At 41.2% G+C, this 24,534-nt stretch overlaps 1 protein-coding gene across 1 annotated transcript in view; it reads left to right on the plus strand.

The window, feature by feature from the left end:
- The window catches only part of atm (ATM serine/threonine kinase), a 196,984-nt gene extending 172,797 nt beyond the window's left edge, over positions 1 to 24,187 (plus strand). The window contains exons 53-62 of the mRNA XM_067450073.1: positions 11,500 to 11,582; positions 11,695 to 11,835; positions 12,012 to 12,128; positions 12,985 to 13,134; positions 13,300 to 13,465; positions 14,576 to 14,662; positions 14,746 to 14,860; positions 21,995 to 22,058; positions 22,157 to 22,302; positions 23,445 to 24,187. Coding sequence (XP_067306174.1) covers positions 11,500 to 11,582; positions 11,695 to 11,835; positions 12,012 to 12,128; positions 12,985 to 13,134; positions 13,300 to 13,465; positions 14,576 to 14,662; positions 14,746 to 14,860; positions 21,995 to 22,058; positions 22,157 to 22,302; positions 23,445 to 23,625 — 1,250 coding nt within the window. The 3' untranslated portion in view covers positions 23,626 to 24,187. The remainder of the gene's footprint in view (positions 1 to 11,499; positions 11,583 to 11,694; positions 11,836 to 12,011; positions 12,129 to 12,984; positions 13,135 to 13,299; positions 13,466 to 14,575; positions 14,663 to 14,745; positions 14,861 to 21,994; positions 22,059 to 22,156; positions 22,303 to 23,444) is intronic.
- Positions 24,188 to 24,534: the final 347 nt, after the last annotated feature.

The following is a 24,534-nucleotide window of genomic DNA, read 5'->3' on the forward strand; positions in this document are numbered from 1 at the left end:
TAGTGTGGGGCTTGGCAGTATTGCCTACAAGGTGACTACCTGGTGTTGGAGGAGAAGGTTCTTGAAGCTGGTATAAGGTTAGGCAGAGGGCTTGGGCTCCTCCCCCCTTTTGCGTTTGTGTGCAGGGCTGGAGGAGCTTGCGCTGCTGATGTGAAGTTCCGGAGAGTACGTCTTTCTTTTGAGGATTCATTTGCAGTTGGTGATCAGCAGTCCAGGTTGCTCTCTCAGTACGATGCCCGAGGCTGGACCCGGTGTGATGATGTCTGGTGATGGCTGGCCTCTGATTGTCTGGAGGCACAGGAGCATGATCACGGCCGCGTTTCTTAGGCATTTCCAGATCTGTTGCATGGCCTCAGTAGTGAAGTGGATGCCTCTGTCTGAGTTGATTCTCAGTGGCAATCTTGACAGGAAAAAGATGTGATTCATCAGGTGGTATGCCGTGGTCTGGGCGGTGTCGTTGGGTGCTGGTTGACACTCCACCCACTTGGTAAACTGGCACACCACTGTGAGAAAGTACTTTTTGCCTTTTGTGGACCTGGGCAGGGGTTCTACCCGGTCGATTTGTAGGTTTGACCATGGGAACGTGGTCCCTCTGTGTTGCAGTGGGGCTCTGTGGCTCGGGTTTGCTGGTTGGAACTGGCAGCGAACTAGCCCTTCTCTAACATACTCTGCTGCATCTTGATGCATCCCAGGCCCATATGCCACCTGTTTCAGTGTGTCATACGTGGCTCTGGTGCCGTGGTGTCCAGCACATGGTGTGTTGTGGGCCTACATTAGCATCACCCCCCTTTGCGACCGTGGCACTACAAGCTGTGGCGCTGTGTTGCCATCGGGTGCACACCAGAGAATGTTGTCCATAATACGCATCATGTGTCTGGAGTTATGTAGATGCTTGTGGCTAGAGTCATCAATGAGCTCAGAGTCAGTGATAGGGTGGTTGGAGGGGTCTGAGAGGTGGTCAAGAATTGTCTTTATTGCAGTGTCAGAGGTTTGCATATCCGCAATATCGTTGTTGGAAATTTGCGGAGTTAGCGATAGCAGCTGCAAGGCCGGCATTGTAGCCGGTGTCGATCGCTTGCTGTGGGTTAGCACTGCAACAATGGGGCTGGATGTGGGGTGCGGGGGTGCCCACATGTCGCCGTGTGGTGTGTTTTTACTGATTGTATTGCACAGTGGTAGACTTTTTGTTGAGTTGTCTGCCCACAGTGCAGGGATACTGTTCGTTGTGACAATGTCATTCAGCTGTAGGTCATTCATGACCTGGGGGCAGAAGGCATCAGAGTCTTTGGATAGCTGAAATGTGCAAATTAGCGAATTTGAACTTGGCTTTGGGGCTGAAGCTGTGTTGTCACAGTGTGCTGCAGGGGGTCCCGTGGCCTTTGTGACCTGGCAGTCTGGCTCTGTGGGAGTTCCCGTGACCTCTGTGACTTGACAGTCTTGCTCAGACGATGTGTGTGTCTGAAGGGGCAGAGGGTCACGCACTTGAGCCCAGACTTTCAGCTGTTTGAAGTCCAGTACGGGTTCGAAGCGGTCCAGCAGGTCTTTTCCGATGAGAAACGGATAAGTGTTCATAGGGGAGATATAGACTGGGTGTATCAGCCTCATAGGTCCAATTGTCAGGTGGATGGAAGCTACGTGCTTGAGCTGGATGTCGTTTTGGCTATACGACTGCACATTTAGCTTACAAGTGTGAAGGTTAAGGGTGCGATTTTTCCTCTGTGCTTCAAATCTGAGTCTTTCAAACAGTTGGGCGGATATAAGCGTGAGGTCGGAGCCAGTGTCAACTAGGGCTTCGAGCTTAATTTCCCTTTCCATAGTGATAGTCAGATAGAGTTTTCGAGCCATCCCTTTCTCGATTAGGTTTCCCAGGAGTCTTGGTGTGGGGACCTGTATGTTGCTTGATAAGCCGTCTGGATATGTGTCAAGTGTCTCATTATGCGTGCAAACAATCAAAGCAGCGCTTTCTGGTACGCTGGGCTGTCCCATGATGCTGTCTTGATTAGAGGCTGTTGCTGTCAGCTGTAGTGAGTGTGTGCTGCTGACGTGTGGGGGTGCAACAGTTAGTACACTAGTCCGTGGTTGGGGAACAGTGTTCAGGGTGGATGATTCAGTTGCAGGAAGGGCGGGAAGGTTGATTTCAGGTATCATGTCTAGTCGTGCTGTACCTGGTCCGTCCTTCTTGTCTTCCTTGTGAGGTTTCTGTCGGAGGAACTCTTTTAGGATCTTTATGAGCTCTGTAACTTCAGAAGCAGCTACACTTTCTTTGCCAGACGTGGGTTCAGGTCTGGGCCTACCATTGTCCCGTCGAGAGTGGCCTCTTCGCTGGCTTTTTGGGCGAGGCGGGTCCCAGGATCCTTCAGAGCGATCGCTCTGGTACCGTGGACGGTCGCCATTATGACCACGCTGCCCTCTGCTGGCTTGGAGTGGTTTGGACTCTCTGTTGACGGGTCGGTAACTGTGGTTCTGTTTGGCACCCTCTAGGGTTAGCTCTGGGTGGTGCTCAGAGACAGGGCAGATGGTGGGCTGTTTTACAGTCTTTTCAGAAATGGTTTTCTGTTTGACGTAAGCTTTGTGAGCCAAGTCTCTTAACTGTTGCGTGCCCATGCTGCGCGGGCACGCCAGCACCCCCAGGTGGTAACTGATGGTAGGGTGCAGGTTTCGGAGGAAAAGAGTTTTGAAGTTGATGTCCTCCTCCATGCCTGGGTCGTTGCGTGTCCCGAAGTAGGCACGTCGCAGTCTGTTATAAAAGTTCTGTGAGGTCTCACGTCGAGCTTGCTTGAGGTCCATGGCAGTGATGAACCCCTGGTCTGACTCGGGGTCGGAGTACTCACGAATTAGAGCTTGTCGTAGATGCCAGTAGTCCGCTTTGATGGCCTCTGGTTGTCGATCCAGAAAGCTGCGTACGTCACGATTAGACGTGGCCCTGAGCAGGTACAGTCTGTACCAGTTGTTCGCGTGAGCGACAGTTTGCAAGTAAAAGTCTATGTCTTTTAAGTATGCGTGGACGTCGTGTCCTCCTGCCGGGTCTGGGCTGAAGGTAGGAATATTTCTGGCCAGCTTGTCGAGGTTCTTTGAAGCTTCGTGGCTGTTGACCTTGACTTCCTGGAAGGGCGTCCTTTCCTTTGCTGCTGACGGGGATTCGTGGAGACTGGCAGGTGATCTTTTAAACAGGGGGCTGTCGTCCCCCTTCGTAGCTCTTGCTTCGTGGCTAAAATGTGCGGAGTAACTGGTCAGGGGAAACTGTGTGTTGTGCGTTTCCCCCTTCCGGTAACGTTGCACTATATATGACTGTCTCAGTTCTTTTTGCACCATGTCAAGTTCATTTTTGAGCTCGTGTCTTTGCTGGACGAGCTCGTCGATCTCGGCTTGTGCCGACTGCAAATGTTTTGCATAGACTTTAGCTTTAATGTCTCTGTCTTTAAGTTCATCAGTGGCTCTCTCCAGGAGGAATTCGCCACGCCGAAGCTTTTCGTCGAGGTGTTTCCTGGCGTCTTTCTCTGACTGTACTCGTCGGTCGGTGTCACGACGGAGCTCCTTCAGGGTCTTTTGAAGCCTTTCTATTTCTTGTCTTTGTTCTTTGTCTGTTTCGTCGTCTTTCTCTGTGTCTAGAAGCTGATCTAGACGAAGCTGGGTGAGGGCTTGGTCTCTCCGGGCCTCCTCGGCTTGAAGCTTTAGCGTTGCTGCCTCCTGTTCCAGGTTGGCGTAGCTCCCTTTGCTTAGACGTGCCTGTGCGATGAGGACGTGGGCGAGGCTTCCGAGGATCTTGGCCACTTCCTTGTTGGAGTAGCTGTGCGTGGGGTCGTGTGTCATCAGCTGGTCTAGCTCGGTGTCCAGTTGCTCCTGGCTCGGCTGCTCCAGACTTCCTTGACTGGTGGCCGTTAGCGCTTCCAGCCATGTCGTTAGGCGGTCCCACGGGACGGCAGGGCTGGGGGCACGGGACATTACTGCGGAAGAGAGAAACACAGCACACACACACACACAGAGAGAGAGCCAATGCAAGCTTGTTCTAAGCTAACGAGCTATCGTACGGATAGCTGGGAATTTTGGCTAACTGATGTAGACAGTTAGATAATTAGACAATTCAGACAATTAGGTGGGCGGTAGCCCTGGTTGTCAATTGGTGAACTGCTGCTCGGTTGTCCCGGGACTATCTAATTCTCCTTGGGGTCTCTTGGTGAACTGAAAGAAACACAATCGTGATAGTCCAACAGTGAGGATAGGAAAGAGCACAGTGGAAACAAACACAAGATGAATTGGTCTGTAATGAAAGGAATGTCAGCGTGCGCGCCGGGAGTGTTAGGGAAAATTAATAGGCTTAATGCTCAAGATATACTAAAATTCGGCTTGTACTATGGGTTATCCCATTTAGCTCATCCGGGGTGAATTGAGGTCGCTTAAGTGGAAGATTAAATATCAAGAGCAATTTAGAAAAAGGCAAAAGTTTCTGTCAAGTAGTGATAAACAAAAAGCACTTTTGATACCGTTTGTAATTACCAGACTGAGCTTTATTCCCAATGGGAGGGGAAAAGAAAAACTTTTGCAGAGAAAAAAAAATAAAAAAAAAATAAAAATAAAAAAAATAAAAATAAAAAAAAATTTTAATAATTTTTTTTTATTAAAATTAAAAATTAAAATTAAAAATTAAAATTAAATTATAAATAAAATAAAATAAAATAAAAGAATTAGAAGCTCAACTTAATTCAAATTAAATTCAAAGCAAGTTTAAATGAAATTTAAATAAGCCTGTAAGGAAAATCAAATAAAAGAAAGCCAATCAAAAATCTTATCCTATAACGATTAATCTCTAAGTGGGAGTTATCCAAATAAAAGAATTAATCAGAAAGGGAGTAGTGATTTAGTGTTGCGCTGACTTAACAGGGTATAACCACACGGTGGCGTCCTTCCTTCCAATTGGACTGTGTGACTTAAACCTAATTTCACTTTGAGTTAGAGGAAGTTATGTTTCTTTTTAAACTTCAAATTCGAATAAGGGTGTTTAATCAGCGAGAAAGGAGACTTGGTTGTTGCTAGAAAAATTGTATAAATGAAACTGTGTACAACAGTAAGCAATAAACAATTTATAGGCTCAAACTTATTTTGTTAAGGCAGAATCAAATGACGGAGAGTGAAACTATCCGAATTTATCCACACGATGGCGCTATTGCGCCCGCCCTAGACTAGAGTTAGTTAGGCGGAAATGCTCACCAGATGGCTTTGTCTGGTTCTAGAGTCGCCCTCTGGCGGGTTGCAAGCGGCGTTGCAATTCTTGAGTCGCCCTCTGGCGGTTTGCAAGCGGCGTTGCAATTCTTGAGTCGCCCTCTGGCGGTTTGCAAGCGGTGTTGCAATTCTTGAGTCGCCCTCTGTCGGTTTGCAAGCGGCGTTCCCTACACTCTACTGGCTTTTGCACTCATTTAAAAATGACTGCACTTTATGTGCACGAGCAACGAAACGGGTGACAAACAGGAATTTATCTTCTGCCTATTCACGCATTTTACATGGACTCCAATAGACATTTATCAATATGGCTGACGGTTTTCAGCATTTTTGATTCAAATGTTTTAGGTCTCAGGTCTTTGGTTAGCTAAGCCAGACTTAAACCAGGAGTTATCGTTTATCTTAACGATATAATAATTATTCTGAGGCCCCTTATATTGTACAGGAGAGTCTCGCCCTGTCCCAATCTTCCGCAATGATAGAAACTTTCCGTAGTTCAGATCAAGCGGGATAACGCAACGTACGTGTCTACAGACCACATCAAAATCTCATTATTTTGATGGAACACATAATATATTGCTCGAGTCAAATGTATGGGTTTCCTACAATACATTTGTTTGGAAATCACGCGGATAAAACCTATTGCGCCTACGGGCTGCAGAGTTTTTCGGAGATCACGCGGATTTTCGTACCGTTCATATTTTTATTAATATAATCCGGCTACTTCAACATTTCTCAGCATCTGTTTATGCTTGTGTTCGCTTTCCGCGTACCGTTCATAATTCACCAACAACAACAAAACAAAAACGAAACAAAACGCGCGTGCAGGTTATTAATACTCCAAAAATACACAATGAATAGAATATGAATATCATTCACACATACACAAACGTTTGAAACTTGCCCGATATTTCTCCACCATTTAAAATATGTAACAACAACGACTAATGAGTTTAATGTCTCGGGGAATAATTAACTCAAAAGGGATTTAATATTCAATATTCATGAATTTATGAATATGATTTGCCAGTTGTTCATTACGTATTAAAATTTTCCGATAGGGAAATTGTTTAATTAAATACAAGTAACCCTTTACGGAATTGCTTGAAATTATCCTACTAAGTTTGTCCTGCAAATTAGTTATAGACTTTTCAAATCAATTCTCAATAAAGGGATTACTGCTTTACGAGCGCATAAGAAACATTAACTTTACTGATCAGGATAAGTTCAATATTTCAAATGGTCATACAGTTTACTTTACTAACATAGTAGCATAAGCAGTTAGGTAACGTTTAGATCGCAAGTTTCATTGACTTTGTGTATGTGGCAGAATAACAGACTCAACTCATTAAATGTCTTTTGAAGGTTTAATAAACACAGACTAAAAATAACACTACAATTCACACAGAAAGTACATACTAAATATGCATCAAGAGAGTAGAAGTATAGATATTAACGAAAGAATACATAAAAGAGAATAATGAATAGACTGAAGTTAGAGAGAGATAAAAGAGAGAGAGAGAGACAAAGAGAGAGGGAGAGAGAGAGACAAAGAGAGTGGGGGAGGGTAAGAAACAGCTTTCCTTCAGTTCAACCAAATACGACCTTCACGGAGTTAATTTATCCCAACGGGAGAATAACACATCCTCTTTACAGCAGTAAGAATAAGAATACTTGCATTCTTTTTGGTTTCGTTTTGGCTTCTCGCTTGTGTGCGTATGTGTCTCTGCGTGTCTCTGCGTGTCTCTGCGTGTCCGGCGGTCCTTTCCGAGGTTGGGAGGGAAGCGGCTGTTTGCTTTAGCGATGCTTCGTGTTCTTGAAGATCGGATTGTAGAAGAGAAGATTTTTGGAAGAGATGAGGCCTGCTTGGAGGGCCTGCATTGGTGGCATGGCTTGAGTGCCAGCCCCCCCCCCCCCGTGGGTGTTGGCTCCCACAGGAGAGAGTTGAAGAAGAGCCAGAGAGTTTTTCCGAGAGAGAAGAGGAGGAGAGCCTGTCTTCACTGGTCTTTTAAGGTCTGGAAATAGTCCCACCCTCCAGGGTTAGACTTAACCAATGAGATTGTTGGGATTTCCCGGCGGGAAATTCCTCAGCAGATTTATGGCTCTTTGTTTGAAAGTTCGATTCAGTGGGTCTCTGAGTCTTCATACTATAATTAATGCAACAAACACACACTGCATTTTCTGAATAAGTGATATACATGGAAGTGTAAGTCGTGAAGTGAGCATTAATTTGATAGGAGACATGACATATATGAGGTTATCTGAACTAGTACTTTGTTAAGACACAGACAAAAAGATGCAAGATACCATACAGAATAAACATTTTACAAGACAGTTATGTGTTTACATATAATGTCCTGGGGTGCATGTTCATTTATAGATGGTTTGTCTATAATTTGAGGCAAAAGCTCTGTGTCTTAAACTCTTTGTGTCTGAAACTTCATGTGGCCAAATTCCTTTCGGGGCCATAAAACAGTCTTATCAGATGGTTTCCAGGGTGACTGAAGAATCTCCCTCTGTTGTGTTGGGGGAAGGTCTGCCACCCAGCACACAGCTTTCACAACAGATTTGTTAAATGTAACTGGCGATTGTGTGTTTGATTCGCCTGAGTCGCTACACTGCTATTTTTTTGAACACACCCCTTTCAACTAATTGCCCAATTGCACAGCCTTAAGAGCGTGCATATCATGAATGCTGGGTCTCATTTGTTTTCTGAGAATCTACTGAACCTACTGGTAACTTGTTTGCCACGTAGCAATAAAAAATATACTAAAAACCTTGATTATTCTGGTTAGTCACATTGTACTGCTATTATTTTGAACAATACTGTATATGTTGTATGTTGAGTTGATTTTCAGTTCATTGTAAAACAAATAAAATTTCTGTTAAATTTTTACACAAATTGTTGTTGTTTTTTAATATAAAGGAACTGGAAGTATTAGTTTATCAATGTCAAAGCCCTCATCAGACTAATTCTACTGAGTGATAACCAAAATGTAAACCTCTATGTTGTTCCAAACCCAAGTGAATATTCTGCCCACTCTTATTCTCACAGTATTATGAAAGTCAACTTTAATAAGTCAATATTATTACCCACACTGACATTTTTATTTTCACTTTAATTTAAACATTGTAATTATAATTTGTATGTATTCTTAGTTGTTGTTTTTTTGAGTTAAAAAAAACTAAATTACATCATTATTTTAAACTGAAACTTTAGACAAATCTTAAAGGGGGGGTGAAATGCTGTTTCATGCATACTGAGCTTTTTACACTGTTAAAGACTTGGGTTCCCATCCTAAACATAGACAAAGTTTCAAAAACTAATGTTGGACGTTTGATGGAGTATTTCTGTGTCAAAAATACTCCTTCCAGTTTCTCACAAGTTTCGGAGAGTTTTTTTCGAGTATGGGTCGGCTTGGCGTTACTAGAGCGGAAGGTCCTTGTATGAGCCGTACGGGCTCTTCTCCCGGTAGGGTGCGCGCGCGTGACTAGAGCGAGAGAGGAAATGCACACCCATAAACACTCCGCGCCGCGCTCCACTTTATTCCTATGGGTGACATCAAGCGACTTCAATGCTTCAGCACAGCATTCCGGGAAGGCAGCGCTGCATTTGAACCGATTTGAACGCAGAAATGACGGGAAGCTTCACAACATCGCTTCAGTCGCGTCGCAAAGTGGATTTCCACAGTCACTGCTGTCAGGACTTCACCAAATCATACCAAAGAAGTGTGTTTTTGACGGAGCGGTCCCAGCGATAAAGGTTCGGTCCTGCTTTGGAAGCAGCCAGTGAGTAAAACTGCTTCAAATGTCTGTGCTGTTGGCTATCGTCGCGTGAGTAAACATCAGTAAACGACACGAGTAACGTTATGAGTTACACGCGAGTGCTTCGTCATCATTCAAATGCGCTAACGGTTACTCCATTGTTGTTCTCTGTATAACGTTACACTAGTCTGACGTGCAAAACCGTTTTGCTTGCTACTGCTAAGGTTTAGTTGCATACAATAGTCCATAAACCGAATCATGTCCTCATAAACTGCGAGTAAAGACAAATGTTAACAGGCCACTAAATACAGTACATACCACAGAGACGGACGTCCTGAAGTTGCCGTTTCTCCTGTTCAATTTATTTCAGCCTCAGATTTGATTCTGGATCATATATCTATTAGCTGAGATCGATAGCATGGGTTTCTCCACGCTTGAGGACGTCACCGCTTTGTGCGCACTCGTCATTCTTTAGCTCCGCCCACACAATATGCCTCCAGGCGCTCGTTTTTTATAAATATAATAAAACTAAAGACTTTTCGGAGATATGAAGGATGGAATACTACTCTATAGGTACTCAAGATTGACGTGAGATTGACTGAAACTAGAGTTTAGATTCTCTGCCCGAACCCGAACCTGACCCGAACCGACCCGCGGGCCGGGTCGGGCTAAGATTTCCCTGCACTATCCTCGGGTCGGGTAGGGCCGGGCCCGTGATCAAGCGTTTTTTTTTTTTTATCATTAGCCTACTTTACTAGTCTAATTGGGTGGGCAGAAAGCTATGCTATAATCAGAAATTATATATATTTAGCAAAGTAAGAACTAATACAACAACTAAGAAACAAATGTGTAGGCTACAAAGCTGCACAAATCAGTATTAGTGTAAAAATGCGTGTTAAACTCACAGCTCGAGCAGTGACGGGGCGCAGCATTATAAACAGAAACGCTCTGAGTCAAGAGCTGCTCGCGTGACCACTGCACTTTGCTTAATTAAATATCTTCTAATCGTTTCGTTTAAAAGTGGTCATTTCAAGCTTTCTATACGCATATTTGTCATGTCTGTGAGGCAAGTATAGCCTGCTGAGTTTCGGTTTATTTATGAGACGCGCGCTCCAGTGCATGAGGAATGAAAGCGATCACTCCCATGACTTCACCTCATAATTATATTCTGCTATTTGATTTTTATTTATTAAATCCAGGCAATTGGCCTAAGAAACCTTTTTTAAAATTAAGAAACAATTTAAACAAAATGAAAAAAATGATTTCAACAAAACAAAACTTAATATTAAACTAAATATAACCACCAAAATCATTTCTGACCCACTCGCATCTTTTCACTTATCATAATCAGATGAAACATGTAAAAATAATATTATAATATTTAAACATAATTATGAAGGAAAAAACACATTGTTTAATGGCAACAACAAAGTAAGCTACAGATAAATGTCTGAGCTGGATTTGAGCAAACATCAGTTTACCGGTGAGCGGATCATGAGCGCGCGCCTGCGGATTACTGAGCGGAGTCAAGTCAACTTTATTTATAGCCTATAGCGCTTTTACAATGATGATTGTTTCAAAGCAGCTTCAAAGTGTTAAACATGACAATATTGCAACAAAATGTTATTCGGCTGTACAGTCGCTGTGGAGAAAACTGAAAACTAAATGAAGTTTTATCATGAGCCTCACCAGTCCGTTTCGCTGCGCTTTGCTCATTACAGGCTCGTTCTCGTCAAAACGCCCACGTATTGAACAATGGTCGGGTTTAAATCGGGCTCGGGCTCATAATTACAGTTAATGTGTCGGGCCGGGCCGGGCTCGGACACAACGTGCACGGGCTCGGGTAGGGTCGGGCTTGATTTTTTGAGCCCGATCTAACCTCTAACTGAAACTGAGTGTTTCACCCCCCCTTTAACATAATTGCAAATACGGCATATCTCATATTAAATAAATAAACACAAAACCGTATTTCCTGGAGTGGGCTAAACATTTTCTTAGGATTAGGTACTGTACTTCCATTTACTGAACATTTGTTACACTTTTTTTTTAAAGCTGCACTCCGTAACTTTTTTGCACTCTAGTGGTTAATAAACAGAACTGCATACATCTTGCGGAAGAATAGTTAGAAACGAAAGTTTCACTAGTCTATTCTTCCCTATCGTGACATATATCTGAGTGAATTTCTTTTCAAACAAGATCAAATGTAGGGCAGGACTTGATTTTGTCCATGGGAAATTGATTGGATGGTTGTGGTTTGCTATTGCTGTGATCTCATGTGAGTGACAGTTTGCTCTGCCCTCACGCAAGTAAATGTAAATAAAGTACAAAAAAAGAAGTGAGGAGATGAGATGAGGGAGGGAAAGTTCATTTGATGAAAGATTATGAGGCAGTTGATAAAAAAAATACTGCAATATTCCATTAAAAAAACAAAACAAGAATTGTCTAAATTAGTCAACGTTATGAATGTTATATACTGAGTGCGAATGTTTATTGGTAAATATGTTTATGTGTTCTGTGCAGAAGCCATACCTATTCCTCCGGAACAACCCATCATGCAAATCAAAGACCTCAATGATGTCATCATTCCCACCATGGACATAAAGGTGACAAATGTCACTGAAAGAGAATCAGTTTTAAAAAAAAATATCAGTGACGCCTGTGCTCTGTGATGTTGTTACTTGAGTTTGCTGTTGTGCATGTGGGCATTTCTTTCAGGTGGACCCATCAGGTAGATATGAAGACCTTGTGACTGTCAGGTCTTTCAAACCTCACTTTCATCTTGCTGGAGGCGTCAACCTACCCAAAATAATCGACTGTGTGGGTTCAGATGGCAAGAGCAGGAGACAGCTAGTCAAGGTCTGGTTATCCAAGAACACCGTCACCAGAATTTAAAAAGAAAAAAGACCCCCCCCATTTGTGTTTGATACAGAGTGGGGGCAAAATCGGCCCAAAATTGATTGCTTGCACACGTCTAAATTTAAAACTTGTGTTTTGTATAATTTAATTGAGTGAGGTTATGTGTCGTGACACAGGGTCAGGATGATCTGAGGCAGGATGCAGTGATGCAGCAGGTCTTTCATATGTGCTCCACCCTTCTGCAGCGCAATGCAGAAACTCGCAAGAGGAAACTCAACATCCGCCGTTACAAAGTAAACACACCTTTTCATACACTGTCACTCTGCTAATAGCACATTTGTTTTAATAACGAAAACATTTACTTACAGAATTCAGCAGATGTTTGATGATGTTTATGATTTAAACTTAAAAACTTTATTCTGTTTGGCTGAAAGGTTTGCATTAAAACCTTATAATACACAAGTAGTTCCAGTCAGTTTAATCACCGTTCTGTATTAATGCGCTGCTTTCATTGAATCACACTTGCACACAGAGAAACATTCAGAAGCACAAAACCATATCAACATTTTCCTGATGGTTTAATTAATAAAATAGCTTTGCTACTGATTCACTACATTATATTTCTCTGCTACAAGGGGGTAACACCGCTGTTTTTGAAGTAATTAAACTTACAGCTTCATTGTTAGTAGAGAGAGACGCTGCACAGACACACTCTCTCTCTCGCTCTCTCTTTCTCTCTCTCTCTCGCTCTCTCTCTCTCTCTCTTTCTCTCTCTCTCTCTCTCTCTCTCTCTCTCTCTCTCTCTCTCTCTCAATAATTTATACACATAAATGCTATAATTTATTAAAAGTAAAAGTAAAAAAATTAAAATCTTGCCACACTGCTTTATCTCTGTATGATTTAAAGTGAGCAGAATGCTAGATCTAATGAGCCATAACTGAAAAAATAACCATAATTTTTACCGGTCTAGTCAAATGTTGCAATGCAAACATCAATAACAGCTTTAACTTGTCAGTGCCGGCAGCACTGAGCTGTGCATTAAATGATTTGAATACATGATTTATTGCACAGTGTGTGGGTCAAGTAAAATAGCTTTTAGAGCTATAATGAATATGACTTTATCAACACTGAGCCGTGTGTTTGTTCCAGGTGGTGCCGTTTTCTCAGCGCAGTGGTGTTTTGGAGTGGTGTTCTGGTACTGTGCCCATTGGAGAGTTTCTGGTGGACCCACAGAAGGGAGCACACAAACGCTTCCGCCCACAAGACTGGCCCAACATGTCCTGTCGCAAGAAAATGATGGTACTGGATTTTATTCAATTATTTCACTTGTCATCCTGCTAATTCATTCTTACAGGCATTTTACTATGAACAGTTTGTTTTTAATTTTAGGGATTGTCTTTAAAAAAAAAAAAACGGATTATTTATTAAATATTTTATAAATATGTTCTCGTTGTAATGGTGTAGGAGGCTCAAAGGCTGGAATTTGATGGCAAACTTCAGGCTTTCACAGAGGTGTGCCAGAAATTCCGGCCAGTATTCCGATACTTTTGCATGGAGCGCTTCCTGGACCCTGCAGTGTGGCTGGAGAGACAGCTAGCCTACACTCGCAGTGTGGCCACCTCTTCTATTGGTACACGTACACACAATATCATTATTCACAGGTTTTCCATTTGACCAAACTGATTATAGATGACATGCAGGGTCGGAAATTAACGGGGCTTAGGGGCAAAATACACCCGAAAATTAACAAAAATGTCTCCAAATTCAAGATAAGGGTGCCTGTTTACAATTAAAGTAAATCCAATACACCCGTTGTTATTAACGTGAAATAAAAAGATTCGATTGTTGCATTACATTTAGATCTGCTCACATTGCATCTAGGACTGGAGCGTGTCATGTCGACGTAATCAATTATGACGATTTTGTAAAATAATGCACCGCTTAATTAAGCTATTTATGTTACCCAATGATGGCTGGTGAGTAAAACTGCTTCAAATGTCTGTGCTGTTGGATATCGTCGCGTGAGTAAACATCAGTAAACGACACGATCGCGTGCTTCGTCATTCAAATGCGCTAACGGTTACTCCATTGTTGTTCTATGTATAACGTTACACTAGTCTGACGTGCAAAACCGTTTTGCTTGCTACTGCTAAGGTTTAGTCGCACACAATAGTCCATAAACCGAATCATGTCCTCATAAACTGCGAGTAAAGACACACAAATGTTGACAGCCCACTAAATACAGTACATACCACAGAGACGGACGTCCTGCTGTTGCTGTTTCTCCTGTTCAATTTATTTCGGCCTCAGATTTGATTCTGGATCATATCTATTAGCTGAGATCGATAGCCATGGGTTTCTCCACGCTTGAGGACGTCACCGCTTTGTGCGCTCGTCATTCTTTAACTCCGCCCACACGATACGCCTCCAGGCGCTCGTTTTTTTCCGGAAAGACTCGGTACAGCCTATATTTCTTTTATAAATATAATAAAACTAAAGACTTTTCGGAGATATGAAGGATGCAATACTACTCTATAGGTACTCAAGATTGACGTGAGATTGACTGAGTGAACCCCCCCCCCCCCCCCCCCCTTTAATTTCTGACCCTGGTGATGTGGCATTTAAAACAGAGATGAATCTGGCCTCAGATTTTTCAAACACTTTTAAATTCAATATTACTCCTGAATTTCATAGATATGTGAATGATGTGAAAATAGTGATGTGTGTGTGTGTCTGACAGTGGGTTACATCGTTGGCCTGGGCGATCGGCACATCCAGAACATTCTCATTGATGAGCAGACGGCAGAACTGGTCCACATAGACCTCGGTATGTGTACACAGAAAACTAACGCTTCGGAAAGTCTTGGCTGTTTTTGTGTTTTCATTTTCACTTTCATCGTCTCTGCACAGGTGTTGCGTTTGAGCAGGGTAAAATCTTACCCACCCCAGAAACGGTTCCGTTCAGACTGTCTCGGGACATTGTGGATGGGATGGGCATCACAGGAGTGGAGGGCGTCTTCCGGAGGTGAGTCTTAAAGGTGGGGTAAGTGATATCTGGAAACCGTTGTTGATATTTCAAATCACCAAAACAAACGCCCCGTCCTCCAAAAAAAGGGTCTTGGCCCTATTTTGATAGCTCCGCCCCCACACATACATAACCCAGACACCGACTGTAGCAGAATCTGTGTGTAACTAATCCAGGTCGAATATTCAATGAAAAAGTGAATATCCATCACAAAAACACAAACCGTTCTCATGACGACTCGATACACGGGCATGACAGTCCAACTAACAAACCTTTTACAATTAGGACAAGAGTAAGAGTTATAGCGATCACAAAAACAGAAACCGTTCTCATGAACAGCTCGATAGTTCACAAACTCGATAGTCCAGCTAACGACATATTACAATTATGACCGGATAAGGGTTATATAGATCTTGAAAAGAGGAAACAAACATATATTAGGAGGAGTACAGTATCTTACTTGTCGGACACATTTTGTGAGCTGACGCCTAAAACCGTGAAACACTGAGGGGTTTTAGATGCTCCATACAGTGTGGAAATGAAAGGGTCTTTATCATCACTGAAGTGAGCCACAATACGATCGCAAAATGGACTAACAAGCGAACATGACACACGAGCATATTCAAGCAAAATCAGCATATATTAGTTCTCGGCTAATGTCCGTTATGTGTGTGTTGTGTTTTGAATAATGATGCGCACTGAGCCTCTCTTCTCACCATCAATAGTAGACACGCCCCTATCTGCTGATTGGCTACAAGCTTGTTATTCCACTCGGCCCGAGTCCTTTTCCCAAAATGGTTTTGAAATAACACTTACCCCACCTTTAAGGAGGTGGCACTGGGTGCTTTTACACTTGAGTTATTTCAAAAGAATGTCATATTATATGTTCTTAGACCCCTGTGGCCTGTTGTCGCAAGTTTGAGTTTACTGTGAGCAAACTCCTGCTTTTGGGTTCGAGAAGGATTGGTTTTCAGCAGAGTTCTTTGCTGGATTAACTTCAGTACAGGTTTTATTGTGGGTAGAGATCGGAAACCAAAATCAGCTGTGAGCAAATTAATATATATTTGATGGAATAAAGCCACCCCCCTGTAATTCTTCTTTTTATATATATATACAGTCTTGTTCAAAATAATAGCAGTACAATGTGACTAACCAGAATAATCAAGGTTTTTAGTATATTTTTTTATTGCTACGTAGCAAACAAGTTACCAGTAGGTTCAGTAGATTCTCAGAAAACAAATGAGACCCAGCATTCATGATATGCACGCTCTTAAGGCTGTGCAATTGGGCAATTAGTTGAATTAGTTGAAAGGGGTGTGTTCAAAAAAATAGCAGTGTGGCATTCAATCACTGAGGTCATCAATTTTGTGAAGAAACAGGTGTGAATCAGGTGGCCCCTATTTAAGGATGAAGCCAACACTTGTTGAACATGCCTTTGAAAGCTGAGGAAAATGGGTCGTTCAAGACATTGTTCAGAAGAACAGCGTACTTTGATTAAAAAGTTGATTAGAGAGGGGAAAACCTATAAAGAGGTGCAAAAAATGATAGGCTGTTCAGCTAAAATGATCTCCAATGCCTTAAAATGGAGAGCAAAACCAGAGAGACGTGGAAGAAAACGGAAGACAACCTTCAAAATGGATAGAAGAATAACCAGAATGGCAAAGGCTCAGCCAATGATCACCTCCAGGATGATCAAAGACAGTCTGGAGTTACCTGTAAGTACTGTGACAGTTAGAAGACGTCTGTGTGAAGCTAATCTATTTTCAAGAATCCCCCGCAAAGTCCCTCTGTTAAAAAAAAGGCATGTGCAGAAGAGGTTACAATTTGCCAAAGAACACATCAACTGGCCTAAAGAGAAATGGAGGAACATTTTGTGGACTGATGAGAGTAAAATTGTTCTTTTTGGGTCCAAGGGCCACAGGCAGTTTGTGAGACGACCCCCAAACTCTGAATTCAAGCCACAGTACACAGTGAAGACAGTGAAGCATGGAGGTGCAAGCATCATGATATGGGCATGTTTCTCCTACTATGGTGTTGGGCCTATTTATCGCATACCAGGGATCATGGATCAGTTTGCATATGTTAAAATACTTGAAGAGGTCATGTTGCCCTATGCTGAAGAGGACATGCCCTTGAAACGGTTGTTTCAACAAGACAATGACCCAAAAAAATAGTTTTGAGTTTGTACAGTCAAAGGTAGACACTGCTATTTTTTTGAACACACCCCTTTCAACTAATTGCCCAATTGCACAGCCTTAAGAGCGTGCATATCATGAATGCTGGGTCTCATTTGTTTTCTGACAATCTACTGAACCTACTGGTAACTTGTTTGCCACGTAGCAATAAAAAATATACTAAAAACCTTGATTATTCTGGTTAGTCACATTGTACTGCTATTATTTTGAACAAGACTGTATATATATATATATATATATATATATATATATATATATATATATATATATATATATTATAATTACGTAGTATAGATATTACAACTAGACATAGGCTAATTTACTCTAATAATGTACTAAACTATGTATAATTTACTCTAATAATCTACTTAACTAAGTATAATATAATATATAATACAAGCTGTGATAGATAATGATATCGCTACTACATACAACCAACACCTCAACACCAATGCAAATGCCTACTGCAAACCCCACAAGAGCCGCGAGGTTTCGAACCACTTTTGTCCAAAAGCGATACTCAGAATGAACCAATGACGTATTCAACAGAAAACGAGGCCTCGTTTGTCATCGTCACGTGATTTTTACGGAACTGATACAAGCCTCGAATCGGGGCTTCATCTGGAACGCCCCTTTTTGCTCGACACAAGCTCCGGAGCCTCGCTTCAGATGTCCCATCACTACCGACCACTCTTCAGCCTGTTCTACATTTTGTATCTGCTGTTACCGACCCCTGCCTGTACGACCAAGAGTTCATTCATTAAAGCCTGCTCATGGATCCGATGTTGAGTTCTGAGTCATTACACATATATTAGGAGTACAGTATCTTACTTGTCGGAGACATTTTGTGAACTGATGCTTGAAGCACAGTGAGGAGATTTAGATTCTCCATACGGTGTGGAAATGAACTGGTCTTTATCATTGCTGAAGTGAGCCACAATGCGATCGCAAATGGACAAACAAGCGAACATGACACATCCAATTGCATGCAGAGGGAATTTAAGACAACCGTTTTTCCCGCCCCTCGGATTGAGCTTTGCCAATGGTGAGTTCCCAGACCCAACATCTGGCTTGTCAGGCTACATTAATACACCATTTTAAATAGTTTTCGTAATCTGTTCATTTGTTCGGACAGTTGCACCACCTGATATTTTGGGGTTTAAGATATCAAAACGTAAAATAATGTCTTATGTAAATGTATTACTAACTAAATAGATTTTTGGAATACAGTGATGAATGTAAGAAATATATCAAATTATTTTAATAATTAGAAAACAATGCTCACAAAAACATGCACGTCATGTCATTGACATATATATATATATATATATATATATATATATATATATATATATATATATATATATATATATATATACAGTCTTGTTCAAAATAATATCAGTACAATGTGACTAACCAGAATAATCAAGGTTTTTAGTATATTTTTTATTGCTACGTGGCAAACAAGTTACCAGTAGGTTCAGTAGATTGTCAGAAAACAAACGAGACCCAGCATTCATGATATGCACGCTCTTAAGGCTGTGCAATTGGGCAATTAGTTGAAAGGGGTGTGTTCAAAAAAATAGCAGTGTCTACCTTTGACTGTACAAACTCAAAACTATTTTGTACAAACATTTTTTTTTTTCTGGGATTTAGCAATCCTGTGAATCACTAAACTAATATTTAGTTGTATGACCACAGTTTTTTAAAACTGCTTGACATCTGTGTGGCATGGAGTCAACCAACTTGTGGCACCTCTCAGCTGTTATTCCACTCCATGATTCTTTAACAACATTCCACAATTCATTCACATTTCTTGGTTTTGCTTCAGAAATAGCATTTTTGATATCACCCCACAAGTTCTCAATTGGATTAAGGTCTGGAGATTGGGCTGGCCACTCCATAACATTAATTGTGTTGGTTTGGAACCAAGACTTTGCCCGTTTACTAGTGTGTTTTGGGTCATTGTCTTGTTGAAACAACCGTTTCAAGGGCATGTCCTCTTCAGGATAGGGCAACATGACCTCTTCAAGTATTTTAACATATGCAAACTGATCCATGATCCCTGGTATGCGATAAATAGGCCCAACACCATAGTAGGAGAAACATGCCCATATCATGATGCTTGCACCTCCATGCTTCACTGTCTTCACTGTGTACTGTGGCTTGAATTCAGAGTTTGGGGGTCGTCTCACAAACTGCCTGTGGCCCTTGGACCCAAAAAGAACAATTTTACTCTCATCAGTCCACAAAATGTTCCTCCATTTCTCTTTAGGCCAGTTGATGTGTTCTTTGGCAAATTGTAACCTCTTCTGCACATGCCTTTTTTTTAACAGAGGGACTTTGCGGGGGATTCTTGAAAATAGATTAGCTTCACACAGACGTCTTCTAACTGTCACAGTACTTACAGGTAACTCCAGACTGTCTTTGATCATCCTGGAGGTGATCATTGGCTGAGCCTTTGCCATTCTGGTTATTCTTCTATCCATTTTGATGGTTGTCTTCCGTTTTCTTCCACGTCTCTCTGGTTTTGCTCTCCATTTTAAGGCATTGGAGATAATTTTAGCTGAACAGCCTATCATTTTTTGCACCTCTTTATAGGTTTTCCCCTCTCTAATCAACTTTTTAATCAAAGTACGCTGTTCTTCTGAACAATGTCTTGAACGACCCATTTTCCTCAGCTTTCAAATGCATGTTCAACAAGTGTTGGCTTCATCCTTAAATAGGGGCCACCTGATTCACACCTGTTTCTTCACAAAATTGATGACCTCAGTGATTGAATGCCACACTGCTATTTTTTTGAACACACCCCTTTCAACTAATTGCCCAATTGCACAGCCTTAAGAGCGTGCATATCATGAATGCTGGGTCTCATTTGTTTTCTGAAAATCTACTGAACCTACTGGTAACTTGTTTGCCACGTAGCAATAAAAAAAATATGAAAAACCTTGATTATTCTGGTTAGTCACATTGTACTGCTATTATTTTGAACAAGACTGTGTATATATATGTGTGTGTGTGTGTGTGTGTGTGTGTGTGTGTGTGTGTGTGTGTGTGTGTGTGTGTGTGTGTGTGTGTGTGTGTGTGTGTGTGTGTGTGTGTGTGTGTGTGTGAGTGTGTGAGTGTGTGAGAGAGAGAAAGGAGAATTTGTGTGACTACCAGAATGAATTATGGCTTGTACAGCCCCTCATATATATTAGTAGTAGTGTTATTATATATATTATTGCTATTATTAATATTATTATAAGACTAGACTGTATTAGGGAAAGCTTTTCCCATCCCTGTTGCAGTTTGCTGTTCCACAATTCCAGTCCAATAAGCACTACACTCACAATCATTTATTTACAATCATTCTGGGCATTCACTGTCATCACTAACCCAAAGAACTATACTGAATAGTTGAACACAAAGTTGTGTGAGTTGTGTGTGCATAGTTTAATACAAGCAGAGTAAAATACTTTATTAATACACAGGCAATAAGAAAAAGGGTGTGCCCACACTATGACAATGTGGTTGCTCAGGATGAATAGATTTGTGTGCGATGCATTGCTTTGCACAGCAGGTGTCACTAGGGAGCACACTGTTTCATGAGGCTTCAGGTAAATGAACCTTTTGGTGAACCAATGGGCTGGAAAGCCTCAGTGGTTCAGGAAGCCTCATTTGGCCATCACTAGTGGTCGGTAAACAAGCAAACAGGTCGGGATAACAGGCAAAGAATCACTGTCCAGTGGGCAGGCAAAAGGGTCAGTAGACAGGCAGCAAAGGTTCGTAGACGATAAACAAAGCACAACAGCAACAGGGAATCAGACAGGAAAATAACGCTCAGAAATGATGGCCGTGGCAGAATCAAGACTTCGCGTCTGCCTAGAGAACACAGTCTGTTAAATACATGGTCCTGATAAGCTGCAGCTGGGCGGTGATCAAAGTCCAAGGACGGGGTTTATGGGAAATGTAGTGCAAGTCAGTGTAGATGGGTGAATGGGTGCGTGTATGTTAGTATTCGGGAGATGGGGCCCTCTGCTGGCCAGCAGAGGGAATCACGGGGTTCGTCTCCGTGACATTATGTTTGTTTCCTCTTTTCATGATCTATATAACCCTTATCCAGTCATAATTGTAATATGTCGTTAGTTGGACTATCGAGTTGTCATGAGAACAGTTTGTGTTTTGTGATCGCTATGACTCTAATCCGGTCATAATTGTAATATGTTGTTAGTTGGTCGTGCTCGTGTACTTGTTCATGAGAAAAGTTTGTGTTTTGTGATCGCTATAATATTTGTGAACACTTATAAAAGGGTGAACACTCATAAAGGAACACTTTTTAATGTTCGTTAGTTGGACTGTCGACTCGTGTCCTATCGAGTTGTCATGAGAACGGTTTGTGTTTTTGTGATGGATATTCACTTTTTCATTGAATATTCGACCTGGATTAGTTACACACAGATTCTGCTACAGTCGGTGCCTGGGTTATGTATGTGTGGGGGCGGAGCTATCAAAATAGGCCCGAGACCCTTTTGGGGGTAGGGGCGTGTTTATTTTGGTGATTTAAAATATCAACAACGGTTACCAGAAAGCACTTAGCCCACCTTTAAAAACTGCTCATTTCAAGTATGGGTAGGTTGAAACACTCTCCATGTCAGGAGGTACAACTACAGTGAATAAACCACTATTCGGTTGTACCGCCTGACATAAAACAGTCTGACGCAAAAATATGCATTACACCAGTTTTGAAAAAAATATATATATATTTTAAGCTTTATTTTAGCATTGTGAACCCACTGAACCTTATGTAAACTGTATTTTGCCAAATCTAAACCTACTCTGAAACATATAACAGGCCACTGAAATGTGTATTTAAAAAAAATAGGACTCTTTGTGACATTATTATAAAAAAGTATTTTGATTTCTGTGAAAGGAACTAAACGGTTATGATGTTCTTTAGATGTTGTGAGAAAACAATGGAAGTTATGAGGAGTTCTCAGGAAGCCCTATTGACCATTGTGGAGGTAAACAGATTAATTTATACTGTCTCATGACAGGTGTCATTCGTCTGTAAATGAATGTTTAATTGTGTGTGTGTGTGTGTGTGTGTGTGTACGTACAGGTGTTGCTGTATGACCCTCTGTTTGATTGGACCATGAACCCTCTGAAGGCCTTCTATCTGCAGCAGCACGACGAGCAGGCGGAGCTCAATGCCACGCTCAACCCCACGCCGGGTGGAGACGAGATCGACCCCCACCGCAAGGCCAGGTAACACATTCACGTCTGTGGGCGTGGACACACAGGACATCAGCTTGTGTCTTAAGAGTCTTGTGTTCTGTTCCATTCGGTTGAGCTATTTCACGTAACTGTTCGTCAGCTGTTTTCTCTAAAATAATGTATGAATGTGACATAATGTGCATGTGACACCTTCACTACACAGTGCTGGTAGATCGAGTTAAAAAGCGTTTGAATTCTCCACAATATCAATAAAATCGCTGCAAGATCTAGTGAGAAGTGTTCAAATTCAATGCAAAAATCTGTTATAAACCATCGCTTGTGTGCATGTCTGTGCAATTAATCATAAACTACATCTCATGAGCTTTTTGCAGTCTTAAAACCTGACAATGAAGCAATAGCCAGAAATTTGTTTATTAAAATATTTGTTCTAAAATATGATTTTTGATACACCAGTCTTGTGGCTTATATATTATGATAGATGAAAAAACTATAGACACTTACACTCAATACATTTTTTAACATGATTGAGGCCCAAACTGAGCAACATATATATATATATATAGAGAGAGAGAGAGAGAGAGAGAGAGAGAGAGAGAGAGAGAGAGAGAGACTTGATTTTTAATTAATGTATGAATAAACAAGTAAACAAAAGTTGCTTCAGTCTAGTAGGTGTTCTTTTGAAATATTATAAACGTTATTCTTACTTTTACTACTATAAAAATCAGTAAAGATTTAACAGTAAATAATTGCTTTTAATTGTCATAAAGTTATATATCAGAAGACAGAAGGCATTTAGTAGATTTTGTAAAACAGCCATGTTTTATCATGTTGGTAATTTAGAGGATTTTTCCATATCAGATGATATAGTGGGCTTTATAGGATTAAAGCAGTCAAAAATCTCGTGAATGTGCTTATTTTATCATTTTCATCAACACTGATGTAGTTACAGTATTTTACCTTTGTGTGGCAGTATAGAGTTGGTAAAAAAAAGCATACAGTACATACACACTGATTTGAATAAAGGTTTTAAATATAAATACAGATGTAAATCCTGTGTGCAGGTATGTTTTCCTGCCACGTTTCAAACAGTCATGTTTCACAAACCGATTTCTGCAGGAAAGATGGCTTCAGAGCACAGTGCTGATGTGTTGATGTGCTGTGTGTCTCCACAGTGACAGTCAGAGCTTTAATAAAGTGGCGGAGCGGGTGTTACTCAGACTGCAGGAGAAGCTGAAGGGTGTTGAGGAGGGGACGGTGCTCAGCGTGGGCGGCCAGGTAAACCTCCTCATTCAGCAGGCAATGGACCCCAAAAACCTCAGCCGCCTCTTCCCTGGATGGCAGGCCTGGGTCTGACACACATGCTTGTGTTGATGCAGCGCTTGCCACTTTGATTCGTATGCCAAAGGCATCGGCATTTAAAGCATATAAACAAGCCATTGAGCAAAAAGCAGGTAGAATAGAGATGCCTTACTCTGGCGCTTTGTAACGCATTTGAATGTTTATCAACTCTGAATGTCCACCTGTAACACATGTTGCACTATTAGCCTGTATATAATAAAATAAAATAAATATATTTGGCACTTAGCGACGATCATTATAGCCTAATACTTCTAGTAAGCTGGTTTTGTTAAAAACATGCTTGGAATGATAATGCTTCTGCAACAAATTGAAAACATTTTCATTCAGTATCACCACAAGCTTTGAACTGTGTGTATTAAATATGAATGTTTACTAAATAATAGATTGAATTGGAAAAAGAGAGTAACATTAAATAAAAAGCTCATCACATGCATTGATGATCAAAGCTTGGTTCATGTTTTAATGTGTACCTTATGTACAGTACAGATGTTACGTTGAAATCGTTGATGTTTTCATGGCATATTGGATGCACAATAAATCACGGTTGAACTGTTTAGTTCTCTTCCTGTCTATCATTTCAGTTTAAAACAAACTTTTGATAGTAAATAGATATAATAGTGTCTTCGATATAAATAGACTAATAGTGTCTTTCATTAACATGAAGTTGCTTTTGGTTAAAGTCAACAGGAAATAATCAACATTGAACTGTCATAATATCAAGGAACTACAGTAGGAATCTTGAACAACATGTTTTATAATAGTTTACAGTATAAAAGGGGAATTTTACATTAAAACTATATATCTTTGTTCTGTAGGTCTTTCTACTGTAGGTCTAACAGTTTTCAGGTACATAAATACAGTAATCAAATGTCAAACACACTGTCTGGCCTATATCCAGTCTAT

Source organism: Pseudorasbora parva, chromosome 8, assembly GCF_024679245.1.
Source record: "Pseudorasbora parva isolate DD20220531a chromosome 8, ASM2467924v1, whole genome shotgun sequence".
Lineage (NCBI taxonomy): Eukaryota > Metazoa > Chordata > Actinopteri > Cypriniformes > Gobionidae > Pseudorasbora > Pseudorasbora parva.